Below are 23,156 nucleotides of genomic sequence, written 5' to 3' on the forward strand. Positions count from 1 at the left end.
AATCCACATGAAGACATCACTGAGGTGTCTGTATCATATTTCTAAACAGTTGGTGAATGTTAGGTTTAAGCAGCCCATACACTCAGCCGATTTTCTGGCCGACCGATCGATCCCGATCGATCGATCGATCAATCGATTGCAAATCGGTTGGCCAATCGACCGATCGACGGCCGATTTCGATCGATTTCGATGGATTTCCATCGAACTTGCAGGGTGGAAAATTTAGGTCGATCTGATGAGATTGCTTATCAATTTGCATTGGCCTTAATGGAAATCTGATGGCAAAAAAATGCCATCAGATCGAATTTCAATAGATTTCAAACTGAAATCTATTGGAATTCTATCCTGGTAAAAAATGTTCTAAAAACGCATCAGATAGATCATCAGATGCATTTCTTATCTATCTGCTGCCAATCTGACGAGTGTATGGGCACCTTAACGCTAGGATCAATCATGACAGAAACAATAAGCTGTAAGTGGCAATGGGGATGAGTCACAGCAAACTTTGGGACAGACACCCATGTGACAGTTAAAAAAGAGCAGCCTCTGTGTTTAAAAGGAGCTTCTCAGGTTTGGAATATGGAATATAACTTGAAAAGTTAGTTCATTTATTTACAATGTACTAATTATGTTCAGTATTAAAAAAAATCTATTTAAGGTTTTTTATAAATCAATCAATCAATATGAAATATTGCTTATGAATATTTCCTATTTTATCAATGCAGCCTAAGGGTACAGCCCCAAACAGTTTTGAAAGACAGACAAAAGCTGCCATTAACAGCCATTATTCTGAAATTAGATGGCCTCAGACTGCCCACTGGGTCATGCACTCCCCCACCCCCTTCTATCAGCAAAAGTGGGGATCCCATCCTATTTACTTCAGTTTCACAGCAGATAGCTTATAAGAAAACTCAACAACCTTTGCAGCATTAGTATCATGGCTGCACCCAGTATTAAATGTTTATTTGTAAAATAAAACGTAATTTAGAGAAAGTTACAAAAAATAAATTTGTAGCCTTTTTTTCTCACTTTTACCATTCCTGCCTCCTGATCGGCCAGAGCATAAAGTATGGAGCCATGTTACCACTCCTCAGCTACATGTTTGACACAGGGCAGCTAATTACTAAATAGTATGACGGCGGGAATAAGCACCTTTAAAGCTTGCAAGCTTTTGTTCTGATAGGCTCCCATTAATTGTAGTATTGAATAACTTACATATTATCTAAAGTGGTCTGGAGAGGTTGTTAAACGTCAAGGTAAATTCTAATTACCAGATTTTTTTTTGTCTAAATGGGTTCTTGAAATACCTGTATGAATAAGAGACCTATAAAAAGGTTTGTGCCAACCACTAAATTAATTGACAGTTCCATACATTTCTAGTTTTAAGTTTGGAAATGTGTAGGGTCCCTGTGACTTTTAAAGGGGAAAGTGGTTGACCCCATTTGGGATTTCTGATAATCCTATGATTGTATACAAAAATACTATGAATTATGGTGTGTTTGCTACTGTTTTATGTTTACTAAATGTCTGTTTGTGATACTATTTTACACTTGTTTAATAAAATGTTATGGTTTCAACACTAACAAATGACATATTACTCTGTATAATACTTATTGGTCAACCGCTTTTCTCTTTTAAAGTCCTAGAGACCCTACAAATGATAAAATGGGGGTTTCACCAGGGTGTGTGGTGCTATGAGAATGATGTGCATTTGTCATCATGATAGGTTGAACAAGACAGGCAATGTCAGGCTGTGCTCAAACATAACTTACAGGAAATACTATATGTAAAGTATAAGCTTTGCATTATGTGTATACACTTTATGACATTCTATATGGTATACTGTGTTGGGTAACAGACGTATCAGCACATCATATAAAATTATACTTTATACATTTATTGAAACACTGTTGTCAAAACAGTAAAATATGCATTGTCTATGCTCTTTCTGTGCCTGGCAGGAGGTCACCATGTCTGACAAAAGGACCTGAGCTGTGAAAACCTTCCATACTAACCTACTCAGTTGATAAAAGGCAAGGGTATGCTGTAGTCCTTAGCAGGCTAACGTCATTTGAATCCAAAGCAAGCATAGCCAATGTACCAAGCACTGTACTAGGAATTTTGTATGATTTGTGTTGCAGGCTCTTGTAAAAAAACAAAAACCTGGAATGCATTATTCTTAATCCCAAAGCAATATCTTCAGGCTACAAAGGATGACATTCCTATGGCAAATATTGATTGGATTTTGCAATGAGTTGTTGTTTCACAGCACCAGTCATACAAATAGTGCAGTTTTTTGTTTGTGATCACATGCGTGGTTTTGGCGATGTCTAACAACAGCCATCTACGGTAATGTCAACCACATTCAAAGCAATGAATTTTACACCTTTACAGTAATAAAGATAGGCCAGTATGAAAATTACACAACCATATTTAAAACACAAGCCTTTTGAAAAACATAAAAAAATGTGTTATAATGGCCTCTTGATAAGGCAACAAGTTACCACTCTTGCGTATTAAAGTTCTGTATAACTGTCTGAACTTCAGAACTTGCTTTGCTTCAGCTTATCAATGTGGTAGCAAAGCTTCAGGGCAGGCCCCAGTTTTAGTCCCAAGTACTTCATAACCATGTCACTTCTGAGCAGCAGTAAGGCATTGCCATCAATTTCCTGTGGAGAACAAGAGTGAGATTAGTGATCACATACAACTGGGAGGTTCCACTGACACAGCATGTCATGGCCCATGTAGCTGGCCCATGGCCATGGCTGACTACATGGCCCATGTAGCTGACTGCTCCCAACAGGTCTTAGCGCCCTATATGGCTGGCCATTTGTTAGCATTGGCTGTGAAAGCCCACAATGAATTTTATATGAGGTATACGAATTACTAGTGTAATGAAAGCCTAGTGGTATAGTTTGCTCTATTTTTATACACATTTGATTATTATGTATTTAATTACATGGTTCTCTAGTGGCCTAAGGCATGAGCATCATCAATGCCACCCAGAAGTATAAATATAGTTTGTATCAATGGAATACTGCAGCAGCAGCAGAGAGGAGGCGGTGGGTCCAGAGGCTTAGTGTGGACCACATTACTACTAGCTAACAGAATTAGCTGGGTGGAATGCATAAACAATGCCACCCAGAAGCGTGATCTGTGGTGGTTCAAATCTGTGGAACAGGTCATTTAGTTAAACTGAATACAAATAAAAACATATTTTAACCACCTAACTGGGCGAGAGCTGTGATGGTTCAAATCTTTGGAACAGGTCACTGAATTAAACTGTGAGTAGAAATAAGCATAAAATATATATTTTAACCACCTATCGGGTGTGATCTGTGGTGGTTCAAAACTGTGCAACAGGTCACTCAATTAATCTTGGAATAGAAATAAGCATACACCTGCCACATGTAATGTTTGGGGTGTAACCTTGTGGAAAAGTTTGGTAAACGAGAAAGGCCTGATTCGCTGTGGCATCAAATTTACAAATCTCCCTGACTCACCCTATACAATATTTTGTGATTATTTATTAATTGGGGGGGGGGGGGGGGGGTAGGGGTAATTGCTTAATGTTAATGCTGCTGATTAAACAGTTACCAGAATGGGGGGGGGGGGGGTAATTGCTTGATGTTAATGCTGCTGATTAAACAGTTACCAGAATTCTGAAGTCACGGTGCAGGGAGAGAAGAGTTTAACCTGACAGATGCAAGTTAAATTCCCCACAAAAAATGACTTGTGTGGCAGATAAGAGCAAGTGGCTGTTACTTTCTTGGTAGCAGGAACTGATGGGTGGGGGGGGTCATATTAATGCTGATGAATAAACAGTTACTGATGTTCAGGGGTGGCGCCAGGGAGTTCTATTGGGTGCTGAAGCACCCCCTAAGTTTGTCCAAGCACCCTATTAGCACCCCCTAAAAAACAGGTGCTGATTTAAAAAAATTTTTAATTTTGTTATTTTTTATTTTGTTGTAGCAGCAGCTGGCGCCGCTCTGTTGCTTTAATTTGAGCCGGCCCAGCCCTGCCTGCCAGTCGCTATCCCCTGTATCCCTGTAGCCCAGCCCCGTCTCCATGGCACTCACGCGCTGTCCTTGCTGTGTGCGGCCGACGTCAGACGTCCCGTGCGCAGAGTCACTCGGCCAGGCAGCATAAAACTGCACACGCCGCTTGTGTTGGCGTGGTGAGGGTGGAGACGAGAGCTGAGACGAGAGCTGAGACGAGAGCTGAGACGAGAGCCGAGACGAGAGGAGCCGGTCGGAGGATTGTTGTTGTGAGTCACTCTGTCCCTCCCTGTTCAGCGCGCGCTTCGGGTGGGAGGGGGGTTGGGTCCCACCTGGGGTCTGGACTGGGCCCTGGGGTCTTTGCCTGCCTGCCGCCCGGCTGCCGCTACATACTATATTTATATAGCAGTAACATCTTATCAAGAACTTTACAGAGTACATAGTCAGGTTCTCGGAAGAGTTCACAATCTAATCCGACCATACTCTTATATCCTACCATATCATTATATATTTATATAGCACTGGGATATACTCCAGCACTTTACCACGCCCCTCTTTTGATGGCCACGCCCTATTTTGATGGCCACGCCCCCAATATTTTCAGTACTTAGCCCCCCTGCAAAATTATCCAGCACCTGCAGAGCACCCCCCCAAAAAAAAATCCTGGAGCCTCCACTGCTGATGTTGTGATCCATGCGACAAGCAGAGCAGGGAGGGAAGAGGTTAACCTGAAAGATGCAAGTTAAAATACACAGAAAGAATAATTTGGGGTTTATTCACTAAAGGAAATAGCGCGAGTAACCTCCTCTTGCTTGCGCTATTTCCACAGAGTCCTTTAAATGTAATGTGCTGCTATTATCCGCATAGTGCACGTATAGACAGGAGTGCACGCTATGCTGCGGAGAGTGAACAATATTAACTTAAAGTGGTCTGAAAGCCAGCATTTCTACTTTGCTCTAAAAGATTCCTCACAGCTTGAAAGCTACTATCCTAGAATTTTTCTTAAGCAGAACATCACTGAAATGTTTAAACAAAGCACGTTGTCCTGCTATTCAGCTTCAAATCCGCATCCAAACTTGAGATAACAGTATCTTTACACACATTGTAACAACATTGGAATGTAAACAAACAAGTGTAACAAGTGAAAAGGAGCTCTTCGTAAAGCTCTCTGTGCTTCAGACTCACACAGAGTTCAGAATAGCTTATTAGAAGATGTTAATATATAATAAAAAGCAGTTTGAATAAAATGTAATGACAGCATTTAGGGCACGATAAACTACACTTTGGAAACTTGTAATTTGTAAACAGACAATATTACTTATGCATAAAAGCAAATAAGATAACTGTATGAGTAATAAAAAGTAGGAAAACACATTTTTATTGAATGTTATGTCGGAGTTTCAAACCACTTTAACTACTTTCGGACCGAGCTAATTGAAATCTATGCCCTGTTTTGGTGGGCTCCTGGCTGGCAGGGCGTAGATTTCAATTAGCCGCCGCTGCACACATCCGCCATTTTCGTCGCTCCCACCGATCGCGCTGCTCAAACCCGACGTCTCTCGCCGCATCTCACTGGCTCTGCCTTTCTCTACGATGGCAGAGCCCTGTGAGCGTGTCAGGAGCCGATTTCATTTGCTCCTGGCCCTTTCTTTCAATGTAAGCCACTCCCATTGGCTTACATTGAAAGACAGGGTCAGGAGCCAACGAAAGCGACTCCTGACCGGCTCACAGGAACTCTGCCGTCAAAGAGACGGCAGAGTGGGTGGCCCAGCTTCCCGACGTGCGGCGTGTACGGCAATTACGGCGGTAAGTGTGGCGATTCGTCGGGTTTCCGCAGTTGCTGGTACCAGCGGTCTCTGGTCCTTAAGGGGCAGAGACCGCTGCTACTTAAGTGGTTAAGCCTCCTTCCAGCAAATAAGGAGCGCTCCTCTCCTCCTGGCCTAAGCCCCTTCGGGTCCAATCACTATAAAATATGTAATCCCCGCACTCTGATTGGCCCAATAGGCTGCTGCTTCCTTATTTGCTGGAAGAAAGCTTAAGTTAATAGCATTCGTTATGCTGCACTACCTGCAGCATAGCGTGCACGCCTATGTATACATGCACTACATGGCTAATAGTGCACGTAGTGTGCAGCACATTACATAGCACGGTTAGTGAATCAACCCCTTTGTGTGGCAGATAAAAGCAAACAGCTGAAACTTTCTGGATGACTCTCATATACAGTATATCTTTATCTCATCTTGCCACATGTCACTTCAGGTACACTTTAAAGGCTGATGAGTAACACAAAAAGTACTTATCTCTCCCCTTGTCCTTCTCCTGGCTTCCCATTTCAGTCTTTACTACTAGTTTCTAGCATAATTAAAGGGTACCACTGGCTCTCTTCCCAGGTCAAAGGAAATTGGCATGTTAGATTTGTGTTGTACATGAAGCTTATTTAATAATAGAATAAAAAAATCCAAATCCCTATTCTATCCCTGTAAACTGACCACTGTGTAGATCCAACTTTCATTAAAAAAGACAAGTATTTTTCGTAAAGGGTTACAGCTTACGGCTGAGTGTGGTTCCAGATATTATAATTCTTGTAGCTGAAAGCATGTGAGATTTTGGTTCATAAACCACATCCTGAGAGCATTCTCAGAAGATCTGTTCCTGTAACACTGAACTGGTCTGTCTCCATTAATGTAGAACTTTGCTCATCTTTTTGATTGCTAAATGGATAAATCAATAAATGGAGAGAGAAAAGTCGATGATCACACAGAACGTAGGCTGCACAAGATTATTTTGTTATTGCTGCTCATTAAAGTTACTATTGAAAAACATGTTGTTGTTTTTTTAAGAAAATGGATTTTAATCAACTTCACCAGGACATGCTTAAAGCCAAGTCAGAGATCTAAATACATCTGACAGCTTAGAAAGTCGGTTGGCCAAATGTTGCCCTTTTGTGTGAAACATATTTGCAATATTGCTATTGACAGATGATAAAGGCAAGAAGAATTAAAAGAGCACTATCACGAAAAATGTAAGCAGTTGAAGTCTGCCAGATCTGACAGGTTTTGGATTAGTCCATCACCTCAATGAGGGGTTCTCAGTATTTTTTATTCTTTTCTAACACATTTCATGAACGGCAGTAGCTAAGTGTAACTGCCAAAATAGTGTGCAAGCAAGTAGGGAGGCTGGCTGGTATCGTACTATTTTGGCAGTTAGACTGCCGTTCAGGAAATGCTTTAGAAAACAAAGAAAACCCTGAGATGAACTAGTCCAAAACCTGCCAGATCTGTCAGATTTCAACTGTTTACTTTTTTTCACTATAGTGGTCCTTTAACCTCTGGCCGACCGCATCACGCCGCTGGGCGTGGCCGCGGCAGCAGCCCCAGGACCACCTAACGCCGATTGACGTAAAGTCCTGGGGCTCTGTTTTGCAGGAGATCGCACGCAGGGTGCGCGCGCATCTCCTGCTCGGTGGGCGGAGTGGAGCTCCGCCTTCAGTCTCCGAGCGGCTATTGCCGCTCGGGAGACTGTTACATGGTGTAATCGCCGTTAAATTACTGGTACAGCGCTGCGATCAGCAGCAGCGCTGTACTGGGAACAGCCGTGTGACACGGCTGTCCCCTCCTGAGCCACAGAGGTGATCGGCTGTCATAGGCTGAAGCCTATGACAGCTGATCACGGGGATTGGCCGGCGGGGGGGGAGGGAGGGGAGTATACAATAGATTAAAAAACACCCTTTTTATTAAAAAAAAACATAAACAAATGCAAATAAACAAACAAACATCTGGGGGCGATCAGACCCCACCAACAGAGAGCTCTGTTGGTGGGGAGAAAAGGGGGGAGGAATCACTTGGGTGCTGTGTTGTGTGGCCCTGCAACTTAGCCTTAAAGGGAACCTGTACTGAGTAAAATTATTTAAAATAAACACATGAGGTAACTTCAAATGAACATTAACCACTTGCTGACCGCACACTCATACCGTGTGGCGGCAAAGTGGTAGCTGGAGGACCAGCGACGCACATCTGCGTCACCAGGTGCCTCCCTAATTAATCAGGAAAGGCTGCTCGCGCGAGCGCCATTTCCTGTTAGATCATGGAGCTGATCGCGGCTCGCAGACTAAATGTTTAAACGCAGGAGACGTTTGTCTCCGTTTACATTGAACGGCGCTGCTGCGCAGCAGCGCCGTAAGGCAGATCGGCGATCCCCGGCCAATCAGCGGCCGGGGATCGCCGCCATGTGACAGAGGACATCCTGTCACAGGCTGCACAGGACGGATAGCGTCCTGTGCAGCCCCGATCACCAGGGGTGAGAGGAAGGAGAGGGAGGGGGGGAATTTCGCCGCGGAGTGAGGCTTTGAGGTGCCCCCCCCGCAACATGCCAGCCGGCAGGAGCGATCAGACCCCCCCTGCACATCATCCCCATGGGGGGGAAAAAAGGGGGGCGATCTGATCGCTCTGCATGCAACCTGATCTGTGCTGGGGGCTGCAGAGCCCACCCAGCACAGATCATAAAAAACAGCGCTGGTCCTTAAGGGGGTAAAGGCTGGGTCCTCAAGTGGTTAAATAGTTACCTTGCCATCAGTTCCTCTCAGAAGCTCACCATTTTCTTCTGACAATGATCCCTTCCAGTTCTGACAACAGTTGCTGTCAGTTATATATCAGTTGCTGTCAGTTATAGCTGAGTGGACAATTGATGTGCCCGGTAATGTCCATGTTTCCCTATGGCTCAACTGGGCGATGTTACAGTTTAACAGTGTGCTGACCAGGAAGCTGTTATGGGGTAATGGCCATTTTTAAAATGGAGGCCGGAGAATTCTCTTGATCACAGTGGACAAACAGGACGCGGGAGAGGAGAAAGAGATTGAGGAGTAGACTACACGGGAGGTAAATGTGACTTGTGTATGTTTATTTTGACTTTTAATTTTCAGTTCAGATTTTCTTTAAAGCTACAGTGGCCAATTTAATGAAAATGTGCCTGGTCTTTAGGGGGGTTTAACACTGCGGTCCTCAAGTGGTTAAATAAACAAAATCTCGATTATATCGCCTACAGTGAAGAGATATAAGGGTATGGCAGGCTGAATTATGAAAGTTGCTTTTTTTGGTCAGGTAACGGAATAAAGATGTTATTTTTCAGATGACTTCATTATGTACTGTCTGCAGTTGAATGAATAGTGACTGCTTCTGAGTGAATAATGTGTTCCTTTAGTTCAATATATAAAGTAACATCATGCTGATCTATCTGTAGCTACACTATGCATCCCTCTTGTCCTATATAGACACCATCTCTCCCCACCCAATAAACCACAGCCTCCCTTTCCCCTAAATTTCTGTAGCTCTCTTTCCCATGCAGAGTTAGTGCAGGAAAGGCACCAGTTTTATCTTTTCCTCTCATGGTGCACAGAAGTATTTTCCTCCTATGTGTCTCATTCTCCCTCTCCTTGTGTTCACAAAGCCTTGTCCTGTAGCCTGTCCGGTGCCAAAGTAACATTACAGACTGGCATCGGGACACGGCTGTGTTGACGTGAGGATATGAGGAGAGGACCACTGTTTTACTATAAGTGGTTAATATAAAACCATTGCTAGTACTTCTCTATGCATTCTATAGGGCAGCTACAGTACTAGGGAAGCTTCTGAGAGGAAGCCAAATGGGTATCTTACCCCCAGAGGGCCTGTTCCTTTACTGGTTACACCACTGGCATAGGTCATGCACCTCAGCTTCGACACACCTATAGTAATGAGCAAAAGTTTAAAAAAATCCTCAAATGGGGGTATAGATCTCAAAAAGGGCTATTCTGTTATCAAATCCTGGACCGGCTCCTTCCAGATAAATGTTCTTTGAGAGTCCTCAAAGAAAATACATGCAAAAAACAACTGTGTAAAAAATAGAATGTATTAGTAGGTTAATGACAAACATATCAGTGAACATTTCCTTTATTTATTTCAAGCAGCCAATCAATAGCTCTTGTTTAGATTAATTGCACTCCCTGCTCCTGGCTGCGTTTTAAGTGAAGGCACTGAATATATTCAACATTTACTGTATTGCACATACATGTTTTCTGAAGAGATCAACATGGGGACCCAGTGCTTGTGGATCAGCATCCTTCACAAACCAGACAACATCTTCCACAGTCCAGTTGGAGGGATCTTTGCTAGATGGCCGGATCGTCTCCTGGTTGTCAGGAGAAGGGCTTGAGGCTGTAATGAGGAAGAACAACACCCATATGAGTTTGCTTGTTGTGTCTCGGCTAAAGTACACCTGTTATCAAACATTCCTGGACGCCTTCAGAAATGTCAACCACCTGCCAATAATAATCATCCTCTGGTTATAAAACATTTTTAGTCACTTGCATTTCTTCCAATTTTAGTGTATACATACTTTTTTTTTCAAATTGATATTAATTTGACAGAGGAAGCCATAACAAATTTACTGTACTACTGTTCTCCCTTACCACTTCTGTTTCCCTCAAGGTAACTTCCACTCCTGGTGGGACTTGATGTTTGACGTCTTAACACAGCTGATGCCTGTCCTCCTGAAGACATCTGACTGGACCGGTGATTACATGAAGAACTTCCACCACTTCCCAGGCGGCCCTCTCCATTGTTCTGTCTCCCAGGGAACAGAGAGCCCATAAAGTTGAAGGCTGAATCAGAAGGATCGATGCTGTATCGCTTTGTACTAATGGGGTCTACCAGGTAATCCTCTGGTATCACAGTTTCTGCTGAGAGATACACCACTGCTTAAACTGAAATAGTATATTGCTGTTATAAATATGCGATATCTTTCCGAAGCTTATTCCAATAGTATATTCTAAGTCTAACTACTATCCCAACATGCACCACACAATTCTTTTGTAAAGGATTCGAGAGATTCTATATTCAAAAGATTCGAAAATCTTTTTCGGATTTGGATTCAAGGAAATTTGGGATTCGTCCCATCTCTATTGTAAAGTCTTTTATTTGTACAATTTGGAAAGACACTCCTGTAAGGGCTGATTCACACTAGCAATGTGAGATTGTCTCATGTCAAACTAAGATTCAACCACTTTGCATTTAGACCTTGTTTCCCCTTATGGACCAGAGTAGTTTTGAAATTTAATTAGCAATAACTTTACCCCTACTTATGCCACCTAAATTAAATATATATTGTTTTGTTTTGTTTTTCCAAGACAAACTAGACTTTAATTGTATGGCATTTTTCCTTAGATGTAGGAATAGTATGCATTTTAAAGGGAAAAATAGGGAAAACATAGAAAAAACACATTGTTTCTCAGTTTTACCAAGTCCAGTTCAAAAATAAAAAGCGCTACAGTAGATAAATACAAAACTTGATTGGCTATTTATCACAATTAAATGGGGTGTACAATTATATAGGTAGAAGTACAATAAAATATTGATAAGGTACTGATGTGGTTACATAAGATTGCATGCATGTTAAGTACAAATGGATCCGCAGTGACTGATGGGTGCTATGCTATAGGTGCTATTATTCGGCAAAAAATATCTGGAGGACATAGAGTATCGGCCCTTTGATCCATACACCTTATACACTGATAAGTCAAATCCATAAAGATGGCTAAAATCATGTGACAAGCAATTCTGGGATGCATATCTGCAGCGTAGCAGGTTATTCATTGAATGCAATGAACGACATAATATCATTTCAACTGCTCCATGTGAACTATGTTTAAAGCCCCTTTCTCTCTTTTCCCATGCATATACTTACAAAGTTGTTAAGCCCGCCCATAGTTACCAGCCCATTGGACATTTGGTTGCTGGAATGTGGGGTACCACAACAACTTGCATTGTTTAAAATAAAATAAATATGACAGCCTCCGTACCACTTTCACCTCAGGTTAAATAATCAAGTAGGGCTTCTACATTTCTACATTATTAAAAGTACTTGCTTTATGATTAACATTTTCTTAAAGAGAACCCGAGGTGGATCTTTGGGGGGCAGATGGGACACAGAGGCATGTTGTCTGCTTAATGACATGGCTCTGTTTCCCCCAACCACTGCTCTGTCCCCCCACCGCCGCGCTATAGCCTCCCGAGTTTATTGACAAGGTTTGTCGCTAACTCAGAGGTAAACACAAGGGAAAGGAATTCCCTGTTCAAAACGCCCGCCAGAGGCATTCCTACAGGGTTTCCTGAGCTGCCATTGGGCAGCTCTCTCTTCCTGGCCACGCCTCCTGCTGTTCCCCAGCCTTCCTGCACACTATGAGAGACACACAGTCTCTCAGTGCAGCAACATGACCAACGATCAAGAAAGTGAAAGCGAGCCATTGTGGCCCTCGGGAGCAGCAGTTTTTGCACCTACCTGATCAGCTCGGCCCCAGTGGATCTGGTAGCCTACTTTTTTTTTTTTTTTGAGCCCACCTCAGGCTCTCTTTAAGAACTTATTTTACTGTACAAAGCAGCCAGTAAATTCTTGCTAAATGTTCCAAGTCTAGGGAAATTGCATATCTGCTAGATTGAAGGTTATTTTATTATTTATTGTATTTATAAAGCGCCAACATATTATGCAGCGCTTGACAATAAATATATACAATGATACAAGGATGACATACATAGGGTTATACACATAGAACAAAGTTATGCATACAAATTGTACAAAATACATGATCATGCAATATGGGCTGGTTAGGTAGGCCCAGTAATACAAGTACAGGCTGTCATAGGACAGGAGCACATGATCCTGTAGATTACACTAGGGAGTGGAGGACCCTGCCAGAGGCTTACAATCTAAAGGGAGGGGTGGAAACACTAGGGGGGGGGCTGTTAAATATTCCTTAGAGAGTTACTGTGTGGTAGGAGGTGGGTAGGCCATCATAAAGAGGTGGGTTTTGAGGGCTTGCTTGAATGTGTTGAAAGAGGGAGCAAGTCTGATGGGTGGTGGAAGGGCATTCCAGAGGGTGGGGGCAGCTCTTGAGAAATCCTGCAGGCGGGCATGGGAGTGTGAAATGCGCGGGGTGGTGAGGCGAAGGTCGTTGGAGGAACGGAGGGGGCGACCTGGTGTATACTTGTGAACAAGCTCCGAGATGTAGGTAGGGCATGTTTTGTGCACAGATTTATATGCCAGGCATAGAATCTTGAAACTTATCCTGAGACGGATAGGGAGCCAGTGCAGGGATTCACAAAGGGGAGATGTGGATGCGGAGCGTTGCGAAGAATGGATGAGTCTTGCTGCCGCGTTCATCACTGATTGAAGGGGGGCAGTGCGTTTCAGGGGGAGGCCAGAAAGGAGGGAGTTACAGTAATCAAGGCGGGAGATGACGAGGGCATGGATGAGCAGTTTGGTCGTGTCCGGGGTTAAGAATGGGCGGATCTTGGAGATATTACGGAGGTGGAAATTGCAGGCTCTGGTGATGTTTTGGATGTGTGGGATGAAGGAGAGGTCAGAGTCCAAGGTGACACCCAGGCAGCGGGCCTGGGAGGTAGGGAGAATGGTTGTGTTGTCGATTGTGAGGTGGAAATCTGGGATGGGTGCAGCAGCATGGGGTGGAAAGATCAGGAGCTCAGTTTTGTCTAGGTTAAGCTTTAGGAACCTAGCTGACATCCAGGAGGAAATTGCTGAGAGACACGAGGAGACCTTATTTATGGTGGTGGATGAGAGATCGGGGGTATGGAGGTAAATCTGAGTGTCATCTGCATAAAGGTGGTAATTGAAGCCCAGGGAGGAGATAAGCTTGCCAATTGAGGAAGTGTATATGGAGAAAAGAAGGGGGCCTAGAACAGAGCCCTTTTCATGCTGTAAAGGCACTGGTAAATGGTAGCAAATAGTAATAATATTTCAGATACTGAAGATGTAATTAAACAAATTCTTCAGTGTGACTTTATCTTCAGCCATACATATAAAAAGTTTGACTTGTATGCATTAAACTACAAAGTGGAAAAGAGTTGCACAAATACGTTGTAGAAAAATATAACGGTCGTATACAAGTTGTAAAAAAAGCAAACATTGCATACAACTTGTCCAGCAAGTACACACTTTATATAAAATGATATCCATTTGGCAACTTCTGGAAACTTTCCTGAGGTAAGTGAACAGTTAGACATACCTGTCTCCATCCTGCCGGTGTCATATTCCTTGGGGTTATCTGAGGTGCTGCTGTACTGTATAAAGGGTTGATTGCTGAACAGATTGTCACAGATGAGGCTGCGGCAGAGCTTTTTCAGGAAGCGCAGAACGTACCCTATGCTGTTCACCACAGGCAGGCTAAGGAGATGCTGCTTCCCTTCAAATGAAGCAGAAACTGAAAAACAGTAATAACATTATTTTATTACAGACACTTGTCTTGCTGTCATTTTACTAGGAGATGAGGCACTTTCCACAGTTTGGGATAAACATGCACTGTATGGAACAGAGGGAAGAAATCAGTGGATTAATATAATGTAGCAACCATCTCTGCTCCTTGTATTTGTACTCACACAATCAGATTTGTTAACCTTTCTGAATAGGCTGCATTATTATCTGCAAACCTGAAAGATTATGTTTAGGATCATTTCACAATTGCACTGAAGAACTTTCCAGGCATTTGCTAGGACAGGTAAACACCTGATTTGATGCTGCAATGACTTAAAGGGATACTGTAGGGGGTCGGGGGAAAATGAGTTGAACTTACCCGGGGCTTCTAAAGGTCCCCCGCAGATATCCTGTGCCCACGCATCCGCTCACCGATGCTCCGGCCCCGCCTCCGGTTCACTTCTAGAATTTCAGACTTTAAAGTCTGAAAACCACTGTGCCTGCATTGCTGTGTCCTCGCACCCGCTGATGTCACCAGGAGCGTACTGCGCAGACACAGACCATACTGGGCCTGCGCAGTATGCTCCTGGTGACATCAGCAACATCGAGGACACGGCAACGCAGGCGCAGTGGTTTTCAGACTCTAAAGTCTGAAATTCCAGAAGTGAACGGGAGGCGGGGCCGGAGCATTGGGGAATGGCTGCGCGGGCACAGGGTGTCTGCGGGGGACCATTAGAAGCCCCGGGTAAGTTCAACTCATTTTCCCCCGACCCCCCTACAGTATCCCTTTAACTTCCAGTCATCGGTCAGTCTGGCGCAGTGCCTGGGAGATCCAGCATTAGCAGGAAATGATCCAAAATCCAGAAAGGTCACAGTTCCATTTCCTGATACCACAAAGTGCACAAGCGTGGCTAAGGGAAGATGGCTACAGACAAGAAGCTAAAGTCTGGGGACCTCATTATTGAGAAATTGGCCAGACCTGAATTATATGATACAGACCTGAATTATATGATACCTCTCTGCCTTAGTATACATATAAGAAAAAGAAGCTGTGATATTAAGCAAATACCTCTGAGAAATAAACAGACATACCAATTGTCTTATCACTCATATATTGACAGCCACTAGATTGGCAATAGGTTCTTTTTGGAAAAAGCTTGCTCCCCCAGATATTTCTGAAGTCGCCCTCAAAGTTAACTGGACAAGATCCATGGAACAGCTCACTGCTTCTCTACGAGATACAGAACAGAATTTTCACAAAGCCTGGGACTCCTGGCCCTTTTCATCACCCATATACCAGGCACCATAACCTAGCAGTTTGAATATCTATACAGTCGCTCTATATAGCTGGTACCTTTTAATAGGTTGACATCATTCCCTCCACCACATCTTACCTAGCCGTAAATTAACCTCTTTTCTTATTTTACCTGCTTTATTTTAAACGCTGGTTGAATCTCAGTGTGACCCACTGTTTCCTAACAACACTGTACTACTATTTATTTTGTTTTTCTTCCTTTTATGATATGCCTATATATCTACTCACCTTGTTATAATTCCGCTATTAAGGTTTATTGTTATGAACATTTAAAATTTCTGAATTGTGTTTGACAAAAAAAAAAAGAAAAAAAAGCTGTGGGATGCTGAGGTACAGAAAATGTTCCCAAACAGGTGGGATAGCTTTTGTAAAAAAAAAAAAAAAAGAGGCAGGAAAAAAAGGTGAGTCCGTATTCCTTCCCTAATACAACTACCTTGATCCTTTATTCCTTTCCCATGTGCAGAAGCACTCCATTGTATTCAATGTAAAGTACATACAGTGGCTTGCAAAAGCATTCGGCCCCCTTGAAGTTTTCCACATTTTGTCATATTACTGACACAAACATGAATCAAGTTTATTGGAATTCCATGTTAAAGACCAATACAAAGTGGTGTACACATGAGAAGTGGAACGAAAATCATACATGGTTCCAAACATTTTTTGCAAATAAATAACTGCAAAGTGGGGTGTGCTTAATTATTCAGCCCCCTGAGTCAATACTTTGTAGAACCACCTTTTGCTGCAATTACAGCTGCCAGTCTTTTAGGGTATGTCTCTACCAGCTTTGCACATCTAGAGACTGAAATCCTTGCCCATTCTTCTTTGCAAAACAGCTCCAGCTCAGTCAGATTAGATGGACAGCGTTTGTGAACAGCAGTTTTCAGATCTTGCCACATATTCTCGATTGGATTTAGATCTGGACTTTGGCTGGGCCATTCTAACACATGGATATGTTTTGTTTTAAACCATTCCATTGTTGCCCTGGCTTTATGTTTAGGGTCGTTGTCCTGCTGGAAGGTGAATCTCCGTCCCAGTCTCAAGTCTTTTGCAGACTGCAAGAGGTTTTCTTCCAAGATTGTCCTGTATTTGGCTCCATCAATCTTCCCATCAGCTCTGACCAGCTTCCCTGTCCCTGCTGAAGAGAAGCGCCCCCAGAGCATGATGCTGCCACCACCATATTTTACAGTGGGGATGGTGTGTTCAGAGTGATGTGCAGTGTTAGTTTTCCGCCACACATAGCATTTTGCATTTTGGCCAAAAAGTTCCATTTTGGTCTCATCTGACCAGAGAGCCTTCTTCCACATGTTTGCTGTGTCCCCCACATGGCTTGTGGCAAACTGCAAACGGGACTTCTTATGCTTTTTTGTTAACAATGGCTTTCTTCTTGCCACTCTTCCATAAAGGCCAACTTTGTGCAGTGCACAACTAATAGTTGTCCTATGGACAGATTCCCCCACCTGAGCTGTAGATCTCTGCAGCTCGTCCAGAGTCACCATGGGCCTCTTGACTGCATTTCTGATCAGCGCTCTCCTTGTTCGGTCTGTAAGTTTAGGTGGACAGCCTTGTCTTGTTAGGTTTACAGTTGTGCCATACTCCTTCCATTTCTGAATGATCGCTTGAACAGTGCTCCGTGGGATGTTCAAGGCCTTGGAAATCTTTTTGTAGCCTAAGCCTGCTTTAAATTTCTCAATAACCTTATCCCTGGCCTGTCTGGTGTGTTCTTTGGACTTCATGGTGTTGTTGCTCCCAATATTCTCTTAGACAACCTCTGAGGCTGTCACAGAGCAGCTGTATTTGTACTGACATTAGATTACACACAGGTGCACTCTATTTAGTCATTAGCACTCATCAGGCAATGTCTATGGGCAACTGACTGCACTCAGACCAAAAGGGGCTGAATAATTACGCACAACTTACTTTGCAGTTATTTATTTGTAAAAAAAATGTTTGGAATCATCTATGATTTTCATTCCACTTCTCACGTGTACAACACTTTGTGTTGGTCTTTCATGTGAAATTCCAATAAAATGGATTCATGTTTGTGGCATTAATGTGACAAAATGTGGAAAACTTCAAGGGAGCCGAATACTTTTGTAAGCCACTGTACATCTGGGCAGAAGCAGCTCACCTACTCCATTTGTGGCTCACCCAGAAGCCTATAGGCACAAAAATGTGGGCGTTCTAGACTCCGCCCTCTGCCAAACCTGCAAATCCTGACATGAACTCGTACTCTGCCAGCTTCAACAATTCTTTCCTCCTCACAAGCTCCCCATTAACCCGAGAGAGTTAATCAATACAGAACCATGGCTTCTATACTGGCACCTAGTACTCTTCACAACATATGAACTATGCCCCTCATGGTACTGTTATCAGCACAAGCTCTTCTGTCCAGATAGTGGGCTTGACATTTACCACTTTCCCTATTCCACAGGAGCCATGCTATAAGAAATTATAAGGTTTGGTCCAGCAGTTATTAGGCATATGTGGATTACAGTCAGTTTGGTGACAGTGTTGTAGATTCTGTTTGTGTACAACATTTGGGTCCCTAGGACTTGACAGACAGCTGTTGTAATCTAACAGATACTGCCATTTTCAAGTTGTTACAGCTGCATGTGTTCCTAATTATTGGTGGTTTAGCATTATCTGAACATGACATACCTCATGACCATGTCTCAGTGTTTTTCCTGAACTCATGGGATTTTTAGTCTTCATGTAGGTGTGTAAGTCAATCTGCACCTGCACTGCTTTGCACTCTTTTGCTACGGTCAGTGGCACTTCCTGTTAGGCTGGTGATTGTGTTAGTCGCCATATTGTTTGAAAATCTTCCCTAGACAGCATTTATCACTATGTCGGTAGGGATACATCAGTCAGCCTGATGGGAATGCCATAGCAAGCAGAATACCTCCTTTGTCTTGTCCATACTACATATGTTTGGGCCATAGTGTACTATGCAAACACTGAATGTGATGTTAATAATTCTTGCCACAATCCCGCTGATAAACATTATGATATGAGCAATGTCATTACACTACAATGCTGTCTTCAGAGATGCCAACCATTTAACAAACTGTTTTCATGCACCTCATGAAAATTCGCCTGAGCTTGGAAGTGTAGGTTGTGTCTCATGTTTATTTATGGGTTATTCTTTGCAGGATAAAAACATATATAGATGCAGTGAGATAAAAATACTTGTACTTCATCACATTGTGTATTTCTTTTATAGTTTATACAGAATCCCAATCCTGACTGCCATTGCACATCATGTGGAAGTAAAGCGCGAGTGGCCGCTGCAGAGCACAGATGGGACAGCAAGTGGCCGGAGGAGGTGAGTCCCTAACCCCACCGTCACAGAGGCACAGCAGATGGATCACTTTAAAGAGAATCTGTACTCTAATATTCTTACACTAAAAACCATACCATTCTATTCCTTATTTTCTCCTGTGCCCCTCTGTGCTGTTTCTGCCACTCTCTGCTGCAATTCTGGCTTGTAATTAAAAGTTTTAGGCAGTGTTTACAAACAAACTAACCAGCTTGTGATAGGCTCACATAAACAGAGTGTGTGAGTCATACAGAGTGTGCAGGGGGCCTGCAGAGGGTGTGTATCGCTTCTATCCAATCACAAGCAGCCCCGCACATTCCACACATTCAAGCCTTAGCCCGACAGTCACGACAGAGGAAAGGAGATAAGATTTATTACAGAGACAGTGCAATTAGGAAAGGTTGTAGTAAACATGAAGATGAATGAACTGGGCACTGTCCTGTTAAAGGATTTATTCACAACTTGCAGCCAAGTGACATATGGTGATGAGCAAAATCATGGAATCAAACCTGTCAAGTTTTGCTCATCACCATATGTCACTTGGCTGCAAGTTGTGAATAAATGCTTTAACAGGACAGTGCCCAGTTCATTCATCTTCATGTTTTCCGCATCACTTGGGACTTCCTTCCGTGTTTCTAACACTGTGAGCACGTCACTGTGCATATTGTTTTGCGCCAGAAGAGTGAGGACTTGTGAGTGATACAGTATATGTTTGCAGCAGGTGTGGTCTATCCCTATTTTTTGCCGGGTGCCCAGCATCAACTTTTTCTTTATTTTTCACAAGCTAAAGGCTGCAGTAAGCCAGAGCATATTAGAACAGGCATAGGAACTTATAGGATAGAAGAACTAAGGCTGAAAAATGTGTTACAGAGTCTCTTTAAGGCTGGGCTGAAAACCAAAGTGCATTATGGTTGGAGATTTATGGTGTTACTTTGCCTAATTATGTTTATATTTTTGGGAAGGGGATGTTTCTACCTGCTCATGTTTGGTTGTTTAAGTTGGTGGACTCTGCCAGAGTCTGCCTAATCATGTTTGGGGAAATTCCTACCTATTTATGGAAAATGCTGCCTGAGACTGGGCGCCCATTGGGAACAGCGCTTGTTCTTGCTTTGCGTAGTGTTTGTGGCCAAGATTTGCCACTGTTTGCAAGCACTGTACAGAGGAATGTACAGGGCTTGCAATTTGCATTCTGTCCTCTTCAATAAAGTTTTACCTATATGCCGGGTCAGTGTACTAGCTTCCAGAGTGTCGCCCCGCCACCCTTGCACATAATGTCATCGCTTCTGTGCAGGGGGGCAGAGCTATGCACTGGAAGCTGGTGCATGGACCCAGCATTGTACATACAAAATCGCTTTTGAACAACAATATTCTTTGTATTGGAGTGCAATAGCTCCAAAAATGCTGCAGGACCTGTGATTTTGCCCTGTGGGTTTGCAGCCATTAACTTTCATTAGCCCAGCCCTTTTGGAATTGCCAGCGATTCAAAAAGCACGACTAAAAACATTCTAGTGGGCCAAAGCCCTAAATATGTTTGGGAAACGTCCTGACTAATTATGTGTTGGGAATGTTCTGCCTATGTCTGTTTCTTTAACAGGGAAATGCTGCTTTATAATGAAAGAAACCCAGTAGGTTTGCCCAGTACAGGACCTTGACTTTTCTGATGGAGGATCTGTGTGTGTATTGCTGGGAATACACGGCTCGATTCTGAGCTGATAAGATGGCTCGATAGATAATTTCCGACATCTCCGATCACCGTTCGATCATGTTGCCGCTCGATTCATAATTCAAGTGAATTGAAAAAAGATACGAAAAATGAGCGGAAGATAAGAGAATCGAACAGGCATAACGATCAGGCACAGAATCGAGCGCTAGAATCGACCCGTGTATTCCCAGCATATCACAATGTACACCATCAGGCACAATACAAACCATCGCTAACATGGATTCTATTAAACGGTTTGCCTGGAAGCATCTCACAAACAGCGTTCAGCTGCAGATGAACAAATGTTACAGACTTGTGACTACAAAGCCTAAACTTTACCCATTAAACACAAGGGGCTTGATTCCCAAAGCAGTGCTAAATGTTAGCACGCTTGTGAAAAGCCCTGTATCATGCCTAAAGTTAGTGTAGGCGTGATAAAAATCACATTGCGCACAAAGTCCCGCGTGCAAAACTTAGTGCGCACATCGCGGTGCGTGCGGAATGTCGCATCGTGGTGCGACAAAAACGGCGCACCCGATGTGCCTATAAGGTTGCATTGGGTGCGACCTTAACGTCACACTATGCGGCAATAAGGTCGCACCGAATGCAACCTTATAGGCACGCCGTTTTAGTCGCACCACGATGTGACGTTCTGCGCGCACCGCGGCGCGCGCACGCAAAGTTTTGCACGCGGGACTTTGCGCGCAATCTAAATTTACAAAACGGTGCTAACCTAGTTCTCACCCTGGTTAGCACGCCCAAAGTCTTTAGGCGTGCTAACTGGGTTAGCACTGCTTTGTGAATCAAGCCCCTGATATGCAATTAGGCTAATTTCACACCAGGGCGTTGCGTTAGAGGGGGCGTTAAGGTCGCATAACGTCCCCCTAACGGAACGCCTGGTGGTGCTAGATCTGGACGTCAGAGTGAGCCGCGTTGTGCAGCTCACTCTGGCGTCAGTGATGCCGTGATGCGCACTCTTGTGCGCATGCGGCATCACGTGGTCCCGCCGGCCAATCGCCGCACAGAGCGGCTGCTCCAGGAAGTAAACACTGCACGTCACAACGTGCAGTGCATATTAATTAGCCATGTGCCTGGCTGCTCTCCGCTCCTCCCCAACATTACTGAGCATGTGCAAGCAGTCTAACGCGGCTCAGCCGCGTCCAAAGTACTGCATGCAGTACGTTGTCTTGTGACGCAGCGTTACAATGTAACGCAACGTCCGCACTGTGAACAGCCCCATTGATTTTTCATTACTGTGCGGTGGGCTGCGTTACAGGCTGCTCTAACGTGCGCCTGTAACGTCCCACTGTGAAACCAGCCTTAAGATAGTCTGGACTTGCCTTATTAGAGTCACTTATGTACCATTTACAAATAGAAGAGGAACATGGAAAGGACAATGCTAACAAAAAATTAAAGAGATTAAAATGTGTGTGCTTTTGTAAATGCTTTGATGTGTGCTTTGTCTTGCTCCATAAACACACTGGAATAAATAGCTGTGGGTGGTAAGGCAGGATACATGTGTGGAACAACCCTTTTTCTCAATGACTCATTTCTCTGTAGTCTTCACCATTTCCAATTATCTTTCTCAGCGACGAGCAATTTGTCTGCTGGAATGCAATTTTTGTCTATGACAATCATTGATGGTGTCATAAATTGTGCTACATAATGACACACTAGCGGCCGCCCTGCATCCCAGTATCCCACTATAGTATTCATAGGTTTGTCGGTACGCTTTGTATGTGCTGGATCTTTTCTCGCCCTAATTAATTCTCTTTGTGGGAAAGACAGCTTACTAATTATCTCAGCAGCAACAAACTCATGAACGGTTGAGCAATTTCACAAAGCTTATTTTATTTGTATGTTTTCTCCCTGCAGAACTCATGGCACTTATTTCAAACCATCCATGTTTTATCTATCCCTTTCATTCTAGAACGTGTCTGTTTCTTATTAATGGCTCCCTACATAGTCTCTTAAACGACCATGCACATTAACTGTTGCTGCTGCACAAGGATAGTAAATCCTCAACCTGTATTACAAGCTTAGAATGCTCCTGATCTATCTAAACCTGCACTACTATGCCAGTTAGTTACATCTTGTCCAACAAACCTATTTAAGCTCTCTTCGTTATTTTAGTGATCATAACTGATAGTTTTCATTGTTTTCATTGTTAATAATGATAACAATTAAACTAATAACAGTGATAAAAGCAACGGATGGTGAATGAGATGCAAATAATTCTGAGATGATGCAGGGTTATGCAAGTTTTGTAAGAAGATTTATTCAGCTTCATAATGGTCCAATCAAATCTCACCTTGATTTGATTGGTCCATTTTCAAGCTGCACACTTTTGAAAAATATATTCATTATCAATCGGCCATAGTGGTAAAGTATGATTGCTTTTAGAAAAATTGGATAGTGTATGGTCGGTTGGTTTCATTTTTTCCCTAACATGATCAATTAGATGCTTCAACGTGCATGCATGAGACGACCACCAGTGCTGGACACCTGGAGCCGGCTGCAAGTGCTCAGCGAATACACAGGAGCATCTGATAAGCAGTTACGTGTACTGCTATCAGCCATTCGTTTGAA

At 43.3% G+C, this 23,156-nt stretch overlaps 1 protein-coding gene across 4 annotated transcripts in view; it reads right to left on the reverse strand.

Annotated features, from left to right (window-relative positions):
* Positions 1–353: 353 nt before the first annotated feature.
* Positions 354–23,156, reverse strand: part of SCML4 (Scm polycomb group protein like 4) — a 214,896-nt gene continuing 192,093 nt past the window's right edge. For 3 of the 4 annotated variants that reach the window (XM_068231256.1, XM_068231258.1, XM_068231254.1), the window contains 4 exons: positions 14,047–14,241; positions 10,438–10,707; positions 10,038–10,183; positions 354–2,669 (listed from right to left, as the gene is read on the reverse strand). In XM_068231256.1, coding sequence (XP_068087357.1) covers positions 2,544–2,669; positions 10,038–10,183; positions 10,438–10,707; positions 14,047–14,241 — 737 coding nt within the window. In that variant the 3' untranslated portion in view covers positions 354–2,543. The remainder of the gene's footprint in view (positions 2,670–10,037; positions 10,184–10,437; positions 10,708–14,046; positions 14,242–23,156) is intronic. The other variant, XM_068231257.1, reaches the window with a different exon arrangement.

The sequence above is a fragment of the Hyperolius riggenbachi genome, chromosome 4 (assembly GCF_040937935.1).
Source record: "Hyperolius riggenbachi isolate aHypRig1 chromosome 4, aHypRig1.pri, whole genome shotgun sequence".
NCBI classification, from domain to species: Eukaryota; Metazoa; Chordata; class Amphibia; order Anura; family Hyperoliidae; genus Hyperolius; species Hyperolius riggenbachi.